General features: G+C 43.1%; 1 protein-coding gene across 8 annotated transcripts in view; it reads right to left on the reverse strand.

Moving 5' to 3' along the window:
• Positions 1-3,193: 3,193 nt before the first annotated feature.
• The window catches only part of SEC24C (SEC24 homolog C, COPII coat complex component), an 85,523-nt gene continuing 74,135 nt past the window's right edge, over positions 3,194-14,581 (reverse strand). For all 8 annotated transcript variants that reach the window (XM_082269391.1, XM_082269390.1, XM_082269393.1 and 5 more), the window contains 3 exons: positions 10,803-10,994; positions 8,203-8,292; positions 3,194-4,116 (listed from right to left, as the gene is read on the reverse strand). In XM_082269391.1, the coding sequence (XP_082125517.1) occupies positions 3,976-4,116; positions 8,203-8,292; positions 10,803-10,994 (423 nt within the window). In that variant the 3' untranslated portion in view covers positions 3,194-3,975. The remainder of the gene's footprint in view (positions 4,117-8,202; positions 8,293-10,802; positions 10,995-14,581) is intronic.

Genomic DNA, 14,581 nt, shown 5'->3' on the forward strand with positions numbered 1-14,581 from the left:
GAAGGCCCTGGAACTCCCCCACCCGTCGGGGTTGAGTGCTGAGATGGTCGCCATAAACACAAAAAAAAAAAAAAGGGGTGCGGGACAATAATACACACCCCCCCCCCTCCCGGGAGAACATAGCGGCACCCTAGTTCCCACGCAGCGCTTCCACCATGGGTAAGAAAACAGTAACTGAGGCCTTGGTGGATGAGTATTTCTTTTAAAGCTTGAGGTTGCAGTGTTTCCTGGGAAAATGGGTCAAGCTACGCTCTCTCCAGGTGCTGTCCTGAAGGATGATTTGGGGAAAATTTCTTCCAATTGAACTACAATGGATCTACATAGCACCCAGACAGCCAGCATTTTCAGAAAGGTCTAAAACGGCCACTAACGTACACTATGGGGCCAATAATTTGCAGACTCGACCATCAAGCTTGCATAAACCCATTAAACATCCCATTCCAAATCCATTGGTATTTATATGAAGTTACCGCCTCCCTTTAGCAGCCTCTAATCTTCTGAAAAGGCTTCCAGGGAAAATAGGTTGAGATACACTCTCTCCAGTTGCTGTTGTGAAAGACAATTGGGGAAAATCTCCAAACTGAACTACAATGGATCTGTACAGCACCCAGACAGCTAGCGTTTTCAGGAAGATCTATAGTGCCAAAAGTTTGCAGACTCTTGACCATCAAACTTGTATAAAATTGTTATAGTACCAACTCCAAATCCATGGGTATTTATATGAAGTTACCCTCTCCCTTCCTTCCTTGTATCTATAGCAGCCTCTACTTTTCTGAAAAGGCTTTCCACAAAAATTTGGGGTGTCTCCATGAGCAGTTGGGAAGTCAGGTACCAATGTTGGACGAGAAAACCTGGTTCAGAATTAGAGTTCCAAATCAACCCAAAGGTGTTCAACAGGCAATAGAGTTTAAAGCTCTGTGCCACTCAGGTTCCTCCACACTAAACTCATGAAATCATATCCTTATGGACCTGGCTTTGTGCAAAGAGGAAGCCATGCTAGAACAAGACAGGGTCTTCTCCCCCCTCCCCCCCCCCCCCCCCAAACTGTTGCCCAAGCATGGAAGCACACAATTGTCAAACGGGTCTTTGTATATTGTAACATTTAGTACCTTTTACTTATTTTGGAGGCGCGTCCAGATACTTTTGGTGATACATAATCTTTAGCGTTTCCAGATACATAATTGTGACAGATCTCCACATGTATAACCATTAACTATACAAATACAGGGAAATGCATCTTTGTGATCAATGCAATTTGTTACTGCAAAAATAAAAATGTAAATATCCAGGACCTAAAAGCATTTATCACATTTACAGCAAGGGCAGAGGAATATAATCGCTTGATTTTATTTCTGTACAAATGTAAAGAGACATTAGCAAAACACACACAAAGGAAAAGGTTTTAATGTATGTATATAATTTATATTGGTTCCCTCATAAAATCAACACAGCAAATATGAAGCATTAAGATGCAGACGTCTACAATTTTGAAGTGCTTGAGAGGCTTTAATGCTTGTCATCAGAGAAAATACTGACAGTATCCTACAAGGAATAACTCTCCACTGGACAACAGGGAGTCTTGCTGTGAAGGGTCTCCATCTGAGGCTGCAGCTCTGCTCTCAGAGATCATTGTCCTTCACTTTTGCAGAGAGTAAAACATGCAGGACAGCTTCTAGAAAAAAAGAACCAGGGCATGGAATGCAATGTTCTTAAGGCTGGTTGACACACCACTGTCCTTATTAACCACTCTTATGGAGAAGGCTAAATCCTGGAGCAGTTCCCTCCTCTGTCTTATTTTCTGGTCTGAGAAAATACTACTAAAACAAAATGCACAAAATAAGAATTATCCCGCTAAAAGGAAAAAAAAAAAAAAAACAGTCATAAGCCCTGTACACACGTACCAAATGTCGGCCGTCTTTAGTCCGGTGCTGTCCTGTCGGCTGAAAAGTGCTAAAGACTGCACACAAATTTTGTTGGCCAACAACAGCAGACTGCAGAAGTGATGTCATGTGATGGTTAACTTTCCGTGCGTTTTTTCTTTTCTGAGCATGCCCAGTCTTGCTAATCTGCCGTTTGTCGGCCAAATTCTGTACTGACTGGCGAACAATCGGCCGTTCTGGTGACGGCCAACAAATATTTTAAAGTCTGCACGGCAGATTCTGTTCGGCCGAAAATGCGCTGTCGGCTGTTGGAAGCATCATACTAACAAGCCTACAATCAGCCGATCGGTCAGCGTCCGAATATTTACGGCCGACATTCGGTACGTGTGTACGGGGCTTTAATAAAAGCAAACTTGCGGTTACACTACTAGCTGCCTTATTCGGTGCTGGAAAGTGCAGTATGCAAAGCAAATTAACCCAAATTAAGCCTGCAGCAGTAATTTTCTGCAGTCAGATTTTTAAGAAAGCGGTTGTTACAATGCCCTATAAAATTTAACATACAGAAATTTCCCTTTGCACAGATTTATTGAAAAAGCTATGCTGGAGTCATATCAGTGATCATTGGACCAGTGTGTCCAAGTTATCCTGAATGCCCAACTTCAGCCAAAACTGCTTTTGTAAACATAAAGAACGGATGAAAACGTCTATAATGTTATCATAAGGAACTCCCATGGGGGTTCTCTCAAAAGGTTTTCTCTTTTCTGGTTCCACAGAGAAAAAAAAGTTGCTGTTGTCTCTTCTTACTGTTCCTGTGAACCACTGCCAAAAAAAGGACAGTTTTACAGGCTTCTGACAGTTTTATTTTTTACTGCTTCTAAAAGTGTTTGAAAAAAACCATAGGGGCGTTTTTAATGCTGCTTTTTACCTGCCAGAAGACTGGGCAAACGTCCAGTGTGCATGAGGCCTAAATATTGCAAATGAGGACACGGCAGTAATGTAAAACTGACCGTTTCTAACCCATCCCTACTTTATCCAAAACAAAGCAAATTCTTGTGGCTGGAGTTGGGCAATAAACCAAGCCTGTCCTTCAAGTAAGTTCAAAGTTTGTATATAGCAAGTGAGGGATGAAAGGGCTTGCCACGTCTTCACTTATAAATATGTTAGACTATTTTACCTATGATTCTATACTTGATGACCAGGTCACCACACAATATCCAGCCCAAACAGCAGCATGATAAAAACATGACATAGGAAAATTTAAATGAATGCACCAAATCATATCTGTAAACCAACTTCACACAGGACAAATAAGGTCAACTCTAAGAGCATTAAAGATGGATGATTTAATTATTTATAGAAAAATAAAGTAGTGCCAAAAGCTATTATTTAAAAGGGGCTAGATCACTCTGCTAGGCTCGAAATCAGACCATAATCATGCTCATCCTCAAATATAATTTTTATATCAGGGACCATAGGTGACAACTGTAAAACCGTTATATCTGAACAGTATGGTCTTATGGGCTTTATTGTTTGCTTCAATGACAAAGTTTAATAAAACAAAAAGGACACCCAAAACATTTCCAGGTGCTTCAAAAAAGAAAAAAAAAATGTATTTGTCTAAAAAGAAGGTTTTATGAAATAATGGAAATTCGATCTCTTCACATACTGTCCAAGTCAGTTCATATGTGTTCTCATAAAAGGTTATCTTTTTTTTTTTCTGAAAGGCAGACCAACGCAAATGGGCAATAACCAGTGTACTGTGTTTAACCTCTCTTCTGAGCAGGCATCGCTACATTCATCCCAACCAAGACAGCTTTGTGCTCCTCAGTGCAGACAATTTGGTCAAAGAGGGGCAACATTCAGTTAATCCATAAATATTATCTTCATCTTTAGAAGGAGAAGGATGTGGGGCACAAGGGGGGGTTTTGAAAGGAGAATTATGTGAAAAACAGACATGAATGGGGCAATCAAAAAGAAAACATAACTGTCCTTCACTTCTGGGTGTCCTGGTTGTAGTAGCATAGTTAAAAGACCAAGGTGGTTAGCGAAATATTTTAAATGTCACTGGAGGTGATAACCACCAACTCTTCTATCTCTAACTAAGAAGTTGTCGGATCTCCTTGTGCATATGACAGAGGAAGTCTACATATGAAGCCCCTCCATTCAGGTTCTTATCTTCAACCAGTAAGTGTTTGAAGAACATCTCCAGCTTGTCGTCCTGTTTCACAACCAGCAACTAAAAAAGAAGGGACAGATTGATATAAAATTAAAGGCATAAAAAGCATGTCTCATCTAAATTTTAAAGTGGAGTTCCACCCATTTTTAATACTTTGGATTACATAGATGTATGTAATCCCCTTTAAAACGACTTTTACCAATGGAAACTTTTTTTTTGCTAGTAAATACCTTATTTTCTTGTTTATTCCTCCTCTCCTCACTTCCAGGTCCGATCGGTGATGACGTCATTCGGCGATTCGCAGTGTGTGCTGGGATGTATTCCATGCTAGAAATCTCGCAGTATTACCCAGGAGCTGAGCTGTACTGAGCCGTGCCTGTCCCGCCTCCTCTCAGTGAGTTGTACTGTATGCATTGTATTCAGGCCGTTCTCTGCCCTGCCTCCTCTCAGTGAGCGAGGACTGAAAGCATTATATCCTCACTGAGCTCACTGAGAGGAGGCGGGGCGTAGGCGGGGCAGAGCACGTCCTGAATACAATGCATACAGTACAACTCACTGAGAGGAGGCGGGGCAGGTCACGGCCTCAATACACACAGTACAGCTCAGCGCCTGGGTAATACTGCGAGATTTCTGGCATGGAATACATCCCAGCACACACTGCGAATCGTCGAATGACGTCATCGCCGATCGGACCCAGAAGTGAGGAGAGGAGGAATAAACAAGAAAATAGCATGTTTTGCTATTTTGAAATTCTAACACTCCTTGCACAAAGATTACTCACATTTGTACATTAAGTTTATAAGCGATTACTTGCGTTTACATGCGGTTACGTTTAGCTGCGGTAGTAAATTTTTGCCTTTTGCATGGCAACTGTTTACTTATTTTTTCTTTGTACTGCGATTAACTGTGGTACATCGCTCCTGGACGCTGCCAACTTTATTTTTATGAAAGCGTTGCTAAACGCAGTGTGTGAATGGGGCCAAAGGGGTGCATGGTCTGCATTTAGCTGCGGTAAATAGGTTCCTCTATCCGCAGGTAAAAGCCAAAAATCTAACCGCTCGTGTGAAAGGGGCCTAGATTGACAATCTATATGAATAATGCCAAAAGTGCTTGTAGTTTTCCCTTTCCTCCCAGCTTGCATAAAAAAAAAAAAAAAAAAAAAAACTGTTCAGGGATATTTTCAGCTTAAAGTTGCTGCATCCGTCCCCCACCAGCTCTGCAGTAAGAACTGAGCGATCAAACATTGCTGATCACTCAGCTCTCCCCATCCGCTCTGAGCAGAGCCGTGACTGGCTCAGGATCTCGGCGGATCGCTGAGAGGCCGAGACAGGTGCTGGCCCAGGCGTCTGCCCAGGTTCACATTGAGGCAGTTTTGAACTCGCACGATTTCAAGCCGGCATTTCAGTCCGACTTGGGGGGCGATTTTTTACAGACATCTGTTCCTGCACAGATGTCTATAGAAATCGCCCCCCTAAGTCGCCACAAGTAGTACAGAAACTACTTTTGGGAATCAGTGCAGCACAGCAAAGTCTGCGTCGCATCGATTCAGAAGGTGCAATTACTGGCAATTGGCTCAGATTTGAGATATGAAATCGCATGTCAAACTGTACCAATGTGAACGTGGGCTCTGGGTGGATCCTGACCATATGGTGAAGATCTTTCCTGAGCCTGGACCGGCTGAGTGACGTCAGCTGAATGAAAACAGGTCACAGGAGTACAAAACAAAAACTGCACGTCTGTCATCCATGGGAGAAGTATGGCCAAAAAAAGCTTTGAAAATACTTTAAAGTGAACCTAGAGCTGCCATTCACAACCTACTTTTTGAGGAAGCCAGGAATGAGAGCGCTCTATAGATAGCTTTTAACGAAGGAAGATGGCAACAGCTAATTGCTTCGGTCTAAATGCTTTTTGAGCCACTGACCTGGAAAAAGCATGGCTACAAGAGTTTGATTTTTCTCTTACACTCTTTCGTTGCATGCTTGTTGTTGGTGTATGACCAAGTAGGACGCCAGTGACAGCCAGCTAAATTACTGACGTTTTCAGAAGAAGGTGGGAAATGGCAGCCCCATATCTCTCTGGTGATAAGACATACTTTAAGATTTATGCTCCACAGCAGATGGTGAGTGATGTGTCAGGACACCTCTACCAGGTTAGTGACAAAGGCTGGCAACAGACGGTTTGAATCCTGCTGAACCAGCTGAGATTCAAACCATGTATGGTCAGGCAGAATGTACTCAAGATCGATTAACGTGGATACAACCAGCCGGCCAGATTTTACATACGATTATTGCTGGTATAAACTACTAGCAATAATCATTGTCTTCTCCCGGCAAGGACGGCATCCCCAGCTAGAAGAATACAATAGCTCAGCAGGAGGTATTTCCCTGCTAACACTGTCTGTGGTTGCAGTGAAAAAAAAATGTGCTCTGTGTATGGCCTGCCTTATCAAAAAGGGAAAAAAATGGGAAGGATGACTGACACTGAAGATTGCAGCTTTAGAACATGTGTGCTTTGTTTTTTTTAGAAATTTAAATTTTAAAGAACCAGTTGATCCTGTCTGTGACCTCCTCAGCAATGGCAGCAAACTCAGTCTACCCTTTGCAGGGTTGCCAGTGCCTGTGTGTACCTCTCCAGACAAACTAAGGAAAAAAAATGGCATGTCAATTGTCAACAGCTTATCCTGACGGTTAGACTATGGAGCTTTCATTGTCAGCAGCTCCATAGCCTCACTGTCATTGCTAATCACAGCAGGGCAGACTGTGTTTTTACACCAGCTTAGCTCAACCAGTGTGCTCAACACTAGTGTGCTGCCAGAAGTCCTCAGGTGTGGCACGGGATCATGGGAGAGAAGGGTTGTCAGATGAGACCAATCTCCCGATCCCCTGCCGATCTGTACATCTGCACTAAGAGAGAACTTGACAAGTCTCAAAAGTGAAAGTAAAGGGAGGGGAAGTGTGCTGTGCTCCTAGCTTTCCCCAACAGTGCAGTACCTGGCTAAATGAAAAAAGGTACTGTGCTAGAATGTTTCAAAAAGCTTTGTACGTGTGGGTGGGTGAGTTCGTGTGGGTGGGTGAGTTCGTGTGGGTGGGTGAGTTCGTGTGGGTGGGTGAGTTCGTGTGTACGTGTCGGTGAGTACGTGTATGTGTGTGCAAGGACTGCTGCTACTCTGAAAAGCAATCCATGCTCAGATCGTTTTTCAGAAGCATTTAACAGGTGGTAAAGAGGCCTGTTTCAAGCCCATAAGTGCAGCATTACCAAACCACAACCATGCGATGCACACAGTTGCGGGGTGGTTGGAGTGCAGCCCCATTCACCCTGGGTATACCTCCAGCTGCAGCAAAAGCATGTGTACACCCCCAGCTGCTGCCTCTGCAGCTAAAGCGGGAGAAGTTGGGGGTGGTAAAAACAGTTCAACCATGTGGTTTTATCGCCCCTCCAACCTGACATGTGAACAAGCCCTTGGTTCACATCTGTGTGACTGCTTGCTGCGTGTAGGGCAGGCCATTCATTTCAATGGGCTTTCCTACCTGCAGAAATGCAGGAAAGGAATTCCCTGATCCTTTTTTTTTTTTTTTTTTTTTTTTTTTTTTTTAAATTGGGCCGCACCAAAAGCACCCAGCATTTGTCCTGAACAAGAGCGATTTTGCGGGTGTTCCGCAACACACAGTAACATGAACCAAGCCTTGGACAGGGGCTCCTCAAGAATGAAAAATACCATTCAAGGGTGCTAAACACTGGTTTACACGATGCAAGACCAACTGACATGGGTCGGCTTGGTCCTGCCAACCACTTAGGCTGTTTAGGGTACAGAAAGCAAGGTGGCCCAAAGATAGGTATCAAAAAGCATTTTATTTTAATTGCTTGGTAATTATTTTTTGGGAAGGAAACTCCCAACCAATTATTTGTGCACAATATAATCAAGGTCATTAATGAACAAGTCAGCGATGTCAGATCCTAGGTCTAATCTGACATCGACTAGCTCTATAAAGTATCTGTTATAACATTTTGTACCTCGTACAGTTTGTAATCATACAAAACGCAAAAAAAAAATTAAACTGGGCCCCTGTGTACAGATACATTTAAAATGGTCAACTCTACTCTAAATAGCTTACAAACAGAAAATAGTGGAATGAAAACATTCTTTACCTTCATATATCGTGGCCTCTGGGCTCTGAACATTGTGATAATTGCATGCATTTTATTTGAGACTGGATTATCCAACACAGGTAATGCGCTCTGTAGAGGAAAAAAAAAACTATTTTAGTATGTACAAAATAAGCAGCTTTGGCTTAACAAAAAGATCAATACATGGAGATTAAGAAAATATTTAATATTTAGGACCAGTTCATACCACGTCCGCAAATGAATCACACAGGAATTGTGAATTTCAAATGAGATTCTGTGCAGTGCAATTTTAGCCCATTTTGAATTGGCTAAAAATGCACCAAACCAAAGTAGTGCATGCACTCATTTTATAAATGCACTGTAACTTGAATGCATGGTACAAAGTACCTTGTAAAACAGAGCAGGCAAACGCACTGATTGCGACCTGCGTTTGGGGTGTCAACTTTCTATTGACACCCACTACAGTTTGCAAATGGAGTGCGTTTTGCATGCAGTCTGAATCGCGTAGGAACACGCTTGTCCAGGCATGGTGTGGACTGAAACTAAAACATAAATTATGCTACTATTGTTTGCAATAGAAAATCTAATTGTTTCTCGTCATTGTTTAAACTTCTTTATTGTCATCTACACATTTCTCAAAATATAGAAATCAAAAAGCATTATTAAACACACTTTTTCATTCTAATGTCAATGTTGAATTCATGGTTTTTCTAGGAATTTAATCCTTGCCACAGTATTATTTCAACAGGGAAAGGATTTCTCTAAACTGTTGGAAAGCAGAACACAATTATAATATATAAACCTGGAAGACCTGGTGAACACAACCCAGGTTGTGGCTATCAGAATGCATTAAGAAAGCTTTCAGATTGCAAGTGAAGCGGTCGTTGGCTGGATAGATTTTAGCATTTAATTGCTGATTTTTGTTTTACAGTGGCAAGAAAAAAAAAAAAAAAGTATGTGAATCACTTGGAACTGGTTTTCTGCCGTAATTTGCCATAAAATGTGATCTGATCCTAAACAAAGTCACAATGGACAAACAACTGGCTTAACCTGATATCACACAATCCTAACGTCCCTATTGAACACACCCAATAAACATTCAAAGTGCTGCTTGAACATCCTTTGGCAGCAAGAACTTCAAGTGCTTTCAAAAGGTCTGGATCGGACGTGCACATCTTAATCACTTAAAGGACCAGGCCTATTTCTGACACTTCTTGTTTACAAGTTGAAATTAGTTTTTTCTTTAGCTTGAAAATTACTTAGAGCCCCCAAACATTTTTTTTTCTTTGTAGCAGTTGTAGCAGAGACCCTAGTGAATAAAATTGAGATCGTTGCAATACTTTATGTTACACTGTATTTGTGCAGCGGTCTTACAAATGCAATTTTTTCGGTGAAAAAAAAATTCACTGTATTGAAAAAAAAAAAAAAAAAAAACTAAACAGTAAAGTTAGCCCAATTTTTTGTATATTGTGAAAGATGATGTCACGCCGAGTAAACAGATACCTAACATGTTACGGGCGAAAATTAGGCACATTCATGGAATGGTGACAAACTGCAGGACTTCAAAATCTCCATAGGCGACTCTGTAAAATATTTAAACGGTTATCAGGTTACTGAGGTGGTCTTTTTCGAGAATTATTGCTCTCGCTCTGGCGATCGTGGCAACACCGTTTTCATTTGCGGGCGCGACTTATGTATGCGTTTTCTTTTACATGCGAGCACAGAGACAGGGGCGCTTTAAAATGTATTTTTTTCCCCTATGTTATACAATGTTTTATTTTTAGCACGAGGAATGTAAACATCCTATAGGCAGTGACATTTTTGAATACACAGTTTTTTTAAAATCAGCACCATTAGCAGCCAAGTAAACAGGAAGTGACGTTGCTTCCGAGTTACTACATCGGAGACCCGATCAAAGCAGAATTCGGCATTGCATGGGACTACAACCACCAGTGGGCAGAGCTGCGGAGGGGACGCGCCCTCCCGCTCGCTGGGATGCTGAGCCGCATTGGCTGTTATCTCCTGAAAGCCTTTTAGCATGACATCAAATGGCAGTAGTGATTTGTCACTGGGACAGACAGACCGATTGGGTACTAACCATTACCTAGCACTGATTTTTTTGCAGCAGTCTGAAGCTGGCCGTGTTGATTACAGCCAAAATCCATTGATTTTACTATCCACAGTAAACAGTAAGGATGGAGGAATCTCCACTGCCAGCTATGGTATTTAGGCAGCTGTTGGCTGTCTGAATACCCAGTCACTGTTTGGCTGATCATTTTTCACTTTTCTCAGTCAATTTTTAAACAAATGAAACCAGGTGGCGCTGAAAGGCTCACCCATGACTTGAAGTTCAGCTGATTAAGCACAAAATCGTGTCAAATTTGAGCCAGACATGGCTAGTTGGAGTCTCTGGATGGGTTTTTAATGGGATCAATAAGAATCAGATTTTTTTTCCCCCTTCCCTGCTTTGTTAAATACATACAAAATATATATGTTTTGGCTGAACTTAGGCTTTACAATACAAACAAAAAAAAAAAAAAACTTTTTGTATGAGAAAACCTCTGATTTTATAATGTCTTCAGCTGTCCAAAGACTGTAAAACAATTGATGACAAAACTCACCATATTAGAGTCTATCTGGCTGAATGAGGACACTCCAAATAGGTTCTGGATGAGAGCCTGCTGCACATTTGCACCAACCCATATAAAGAAGTTCACACCATTTTCAAGTAGATATATTTCACCCTTAGAAAGCCGTTCTTCTGAGGCACGGATAGCTACAGGCAGGGAATCACTGGTAGGATCCACTTTGGTCTGCACAAAAAAACAGTAAAATATGAAATATTAGTATTAAATACTAAAACAAAATGTAACAACTTAAAGACCGCCCCATAGCAGTTTTACTGCTACAGGGCGGCTCTCCTGTTCAGAATCAGGTATATTATACACGTATATGCAGGGGTGTGTGCACTGCCAGTGGGCCGCTTCTGCTGTGATTATTCATAGCAGAAGCTGATCTGCGAGTGCCAGGCACTGGCACACAGATAACCCTTCGCTCACCCTAGCTGTTTAACCCCTTACCAGCCAGTGTCATTAGGACAGTGCATATTTTTAGCACTGATCTCAGTATTAGTGCCACTTGCTCCCACAAGTGTCAAAAGTGTCAGTTAGTGTCTGATTGTCCACAACAATATCCCAGTCCCGCTATAAGTCGCTGATTGCCGTCATTACTAGTATTAAAAAAAAAAAAAAAAAAAAAAGAAGACTTCCATAAATATACACCATAGTTTGTAGGTGCTATAATATTTGAGTAAACCAATCAATATTTTCTTTTTAGGATTTTTTTTTTTTTTTTTAAACCAAAAACAGTAGAATACATATTGGCCTATATTAATGAAGAATTGTGATTACAACGGAAAGGTTTCATATCAGAAAGTAAAAAAAAAAAAAAAAAAAAAAAGATTTTTGACTTGCCATAAAATCCATTTCTCTGATGTTCATTGACAGACAGCTCCTGATCTTCATAACCATTGGGTTATACTGCCCCTACAGGGGTAGGACACTAGGCAGAAAAAGAATCTGGCTACAGCCAAGCCGTCAAAGCCAGAGACTGTAAAGCAGGATGGATGATTGGTCCTTGGGACAGTAGATCCTCCTTGAGAGGAAGCCTCCAAGAAACATCAGGGACCAGCTGCGCTAGATCGGCGTACCAAGCCCGGAGAGGCCAGTCCACAGCCACTAAGATGATCGAAATCCCTTCTGCCTCAATCCTGCGTAGAAGTCTGGGCAGAAGCTTGAGAGGAGGGAAGGTGTAAATCAGACGATACACCCCACCAAGCCACCAGCGCGTCTGTCAGAGGATCCCGTGACCGAGTCACAAACTATTGCACCTGTTGAGCCGAGACTCCAACAAATTCACCTTGGGGATGCCCCACCAGGGACACAACTAATGAAACCCCTTCGGATGAAGGGACCACTCCACTTGGTGCAACGCCTGCCGACTGAAGTAATCCGGGTGCCAGTTTTCCACCCCGGGAATGTGTACCGCGGAAAGGGCTGGAACTAACCGTTCTGCCCACCTTAGAATGCCAGCTACCTCCAGAGCCGCCAGGAGACTTCTTGTGCCCCCCTCCGTGATGATTGACATAAGCCACAACCGTGGCACTGTCAGATTGAATGTGCACTGGACATCCATGAAAACGATCTGTCCAATGGTCCAGACACACTCTGATCGCTCAGGAGTTCCAATACATTGATCAGAAGTGTGGGCTCATCCAGGGTCCAGATCCCCTAAGAAGAATGTTTGCCAAGGACGCCTCCCCAGCCGGACAGGCTGGAATCCATGTTGATCACTGTCCAATACAAGGGGAGGAAGGATTTTCCGAAAGTGCCGGAGAACGAAGCCACCATATCAGGAACTCCTTTGTTTCCAGGCTCAGCCGGATTCGATTGTCCAGAATCTCCCTTTGCAGGGACCTCGTATGGAAATGTGCAAATGAAACCGGCTTGCCAGACCAAGATCGTTTGGAACCTCCAGAGGAGGCCCTGAAAGGCTACGAGCCCTTGTCAGTCAACCCTGAGGAACAAAAAAAAGGAGGGCCCACATCTTAGACGTGGTTCCTTGCCCTTAGTAGCTTGCAGAAGAAAGGTACCCCCCCCTCCCCCCCTGTGAGATCTTTCATGATGTCATCCAGGGTAGCTCCAAACAGGCAATCTCCTTGAAAGGCAAGATCAAAGCCTTTTTTTAGAAGTCTGGTCCGCAGACTAGCATTGAAGCCAAAATATATGCCGAAGGACCACTGCCAAAACAGAGAGCCGAGCCACCAGGGGAGCCGCATCCAAAGCGTCATCGCAGATAAACTGCAGCCCCTGGACCAGCAGGTCCGCCAGCTCAGCAAAAAGCAGGAGGGAGCTGTTCTTCCTCCAGGTCATGGCATAAAAGCTTAGCCCACTCGGTCAGAGTTTGCAACACCAGGGCAATGGTGAATACCGGCCTCAGTGCCGAACCAGCCAGAGTGTACACATATTGTGACCACATCCTCCGCCTTCCTGCCAGCCTGATCCTTTAAGGCCTGGGACTCTTCAACCGGAATCATGGTTGCCTTGTTCAATCTGGAAACCGGAGGGTCCACCACCAACAGCCCACTTCTCAATAAGGGACTCCACATAGGGGTAACGCCTAGAAAATCGCTTAGGGACCCCAAGGGGACGCTTTGGTCTTTAGCGACAATTTTGTTAAAACAGGCGGTGAAAGGAAACACCTTTGCCGCTCTGGACAGCTTGTGAGTGCCAAAGGGAACCTGCGCCTATGTCGCAGCTGCGTCCTCCATCTTCAAAGTCTCAAGCACAGATACAATCATTGCTTCCACCAGCGCCTTTTTGTGTGAGATGGCAGATGTGGAGGAATCATCCTCACTATCAGCAGGGTGACCTATGGTCGCGGTGGCCGAATCAGATTGAAGATCTGATAAGACAGATGAGGCAGGGGAAGGCGGGGGGCGCCCGTTGCCCAAAAGCCACCTCCATCCGGGACACAAAGGACTCCAGGACCGCCTTCAGGGCATTGATGGATGAATCCCGGAGGGCCCTGCAGCCCCAGAGAGGGGATCAGGTGGGGAGATGTGCTCTAAAGACTCCATGAGTCATCAGGGGGAGGCCACAAAAAGTGTAAAACACTGGAAAGGGAAAACCCCCCTCGCACTGGCAGCACTATTCGGTCGCTAGGCACAAAGCACCAAGCTATCCTCAGTAGAGGGAGAGAACCCCACCATACTTACCACACAGCAGAAACAGGCACCTGCAGCCACCAGAATATTCTGCACTCCAAGTGCGGTGATACGGAAGTGAAAAGATCCAGGAGTCAGCACCAGGGAATAAGGAGGGGTGCCCACAGGGCTCCACTGTCAAGAGATAAGGGCAATGAACCAATGCACTAAGCAATAGTTAAAAGGGAGGACCCAAATACAGGCAAAAAAATATAAATAGGAGGTCAATAGCAGCCAATTTCCGTAGTGTCACCACGTACAGTAAAACTAATAAAAAGAAAAAAAAAGTCAGTGCTAATCCAAAAAACAAAAAAAACAAATGGCAAATAAGGACCAACAAATAAATCAAAGTGTACAAATCCAATAATGTGCATATATGAATGAAGTGCAAACCATGCTAAAAGTGAACATAGGTGAGTAATAAATTAGGAAAAAATAGTGCAATAAAAGTGAAAAAAATAGTTCTCAAGAAATAATCAAAGTCCATATAATCGTGAAGAAAGATATCAAAACTGATCTAAAGTCCACAGACAAGAAGTGGTGATATTAATAAAAGGTGTCTTCCGTGCAAAATCCCAAAGAAAACGGGCACTTATCCAACCAATAGGTGCAGCAACAAAGAATAATATGCGCATT

The sequence above is a fragment of the Pelophylax lessonae genome, assembly GCF_965119305.1.
Source record: "Pelophylax lessonae genome assembly, chromosome: 9".
Taxonomy (NCBI): domain Eukaryota; kingdom Metazoa; phylum Chordata; class Amphibia; order Anura; family Ranidae; genus Pelophylax; species Pelophylax lessonae.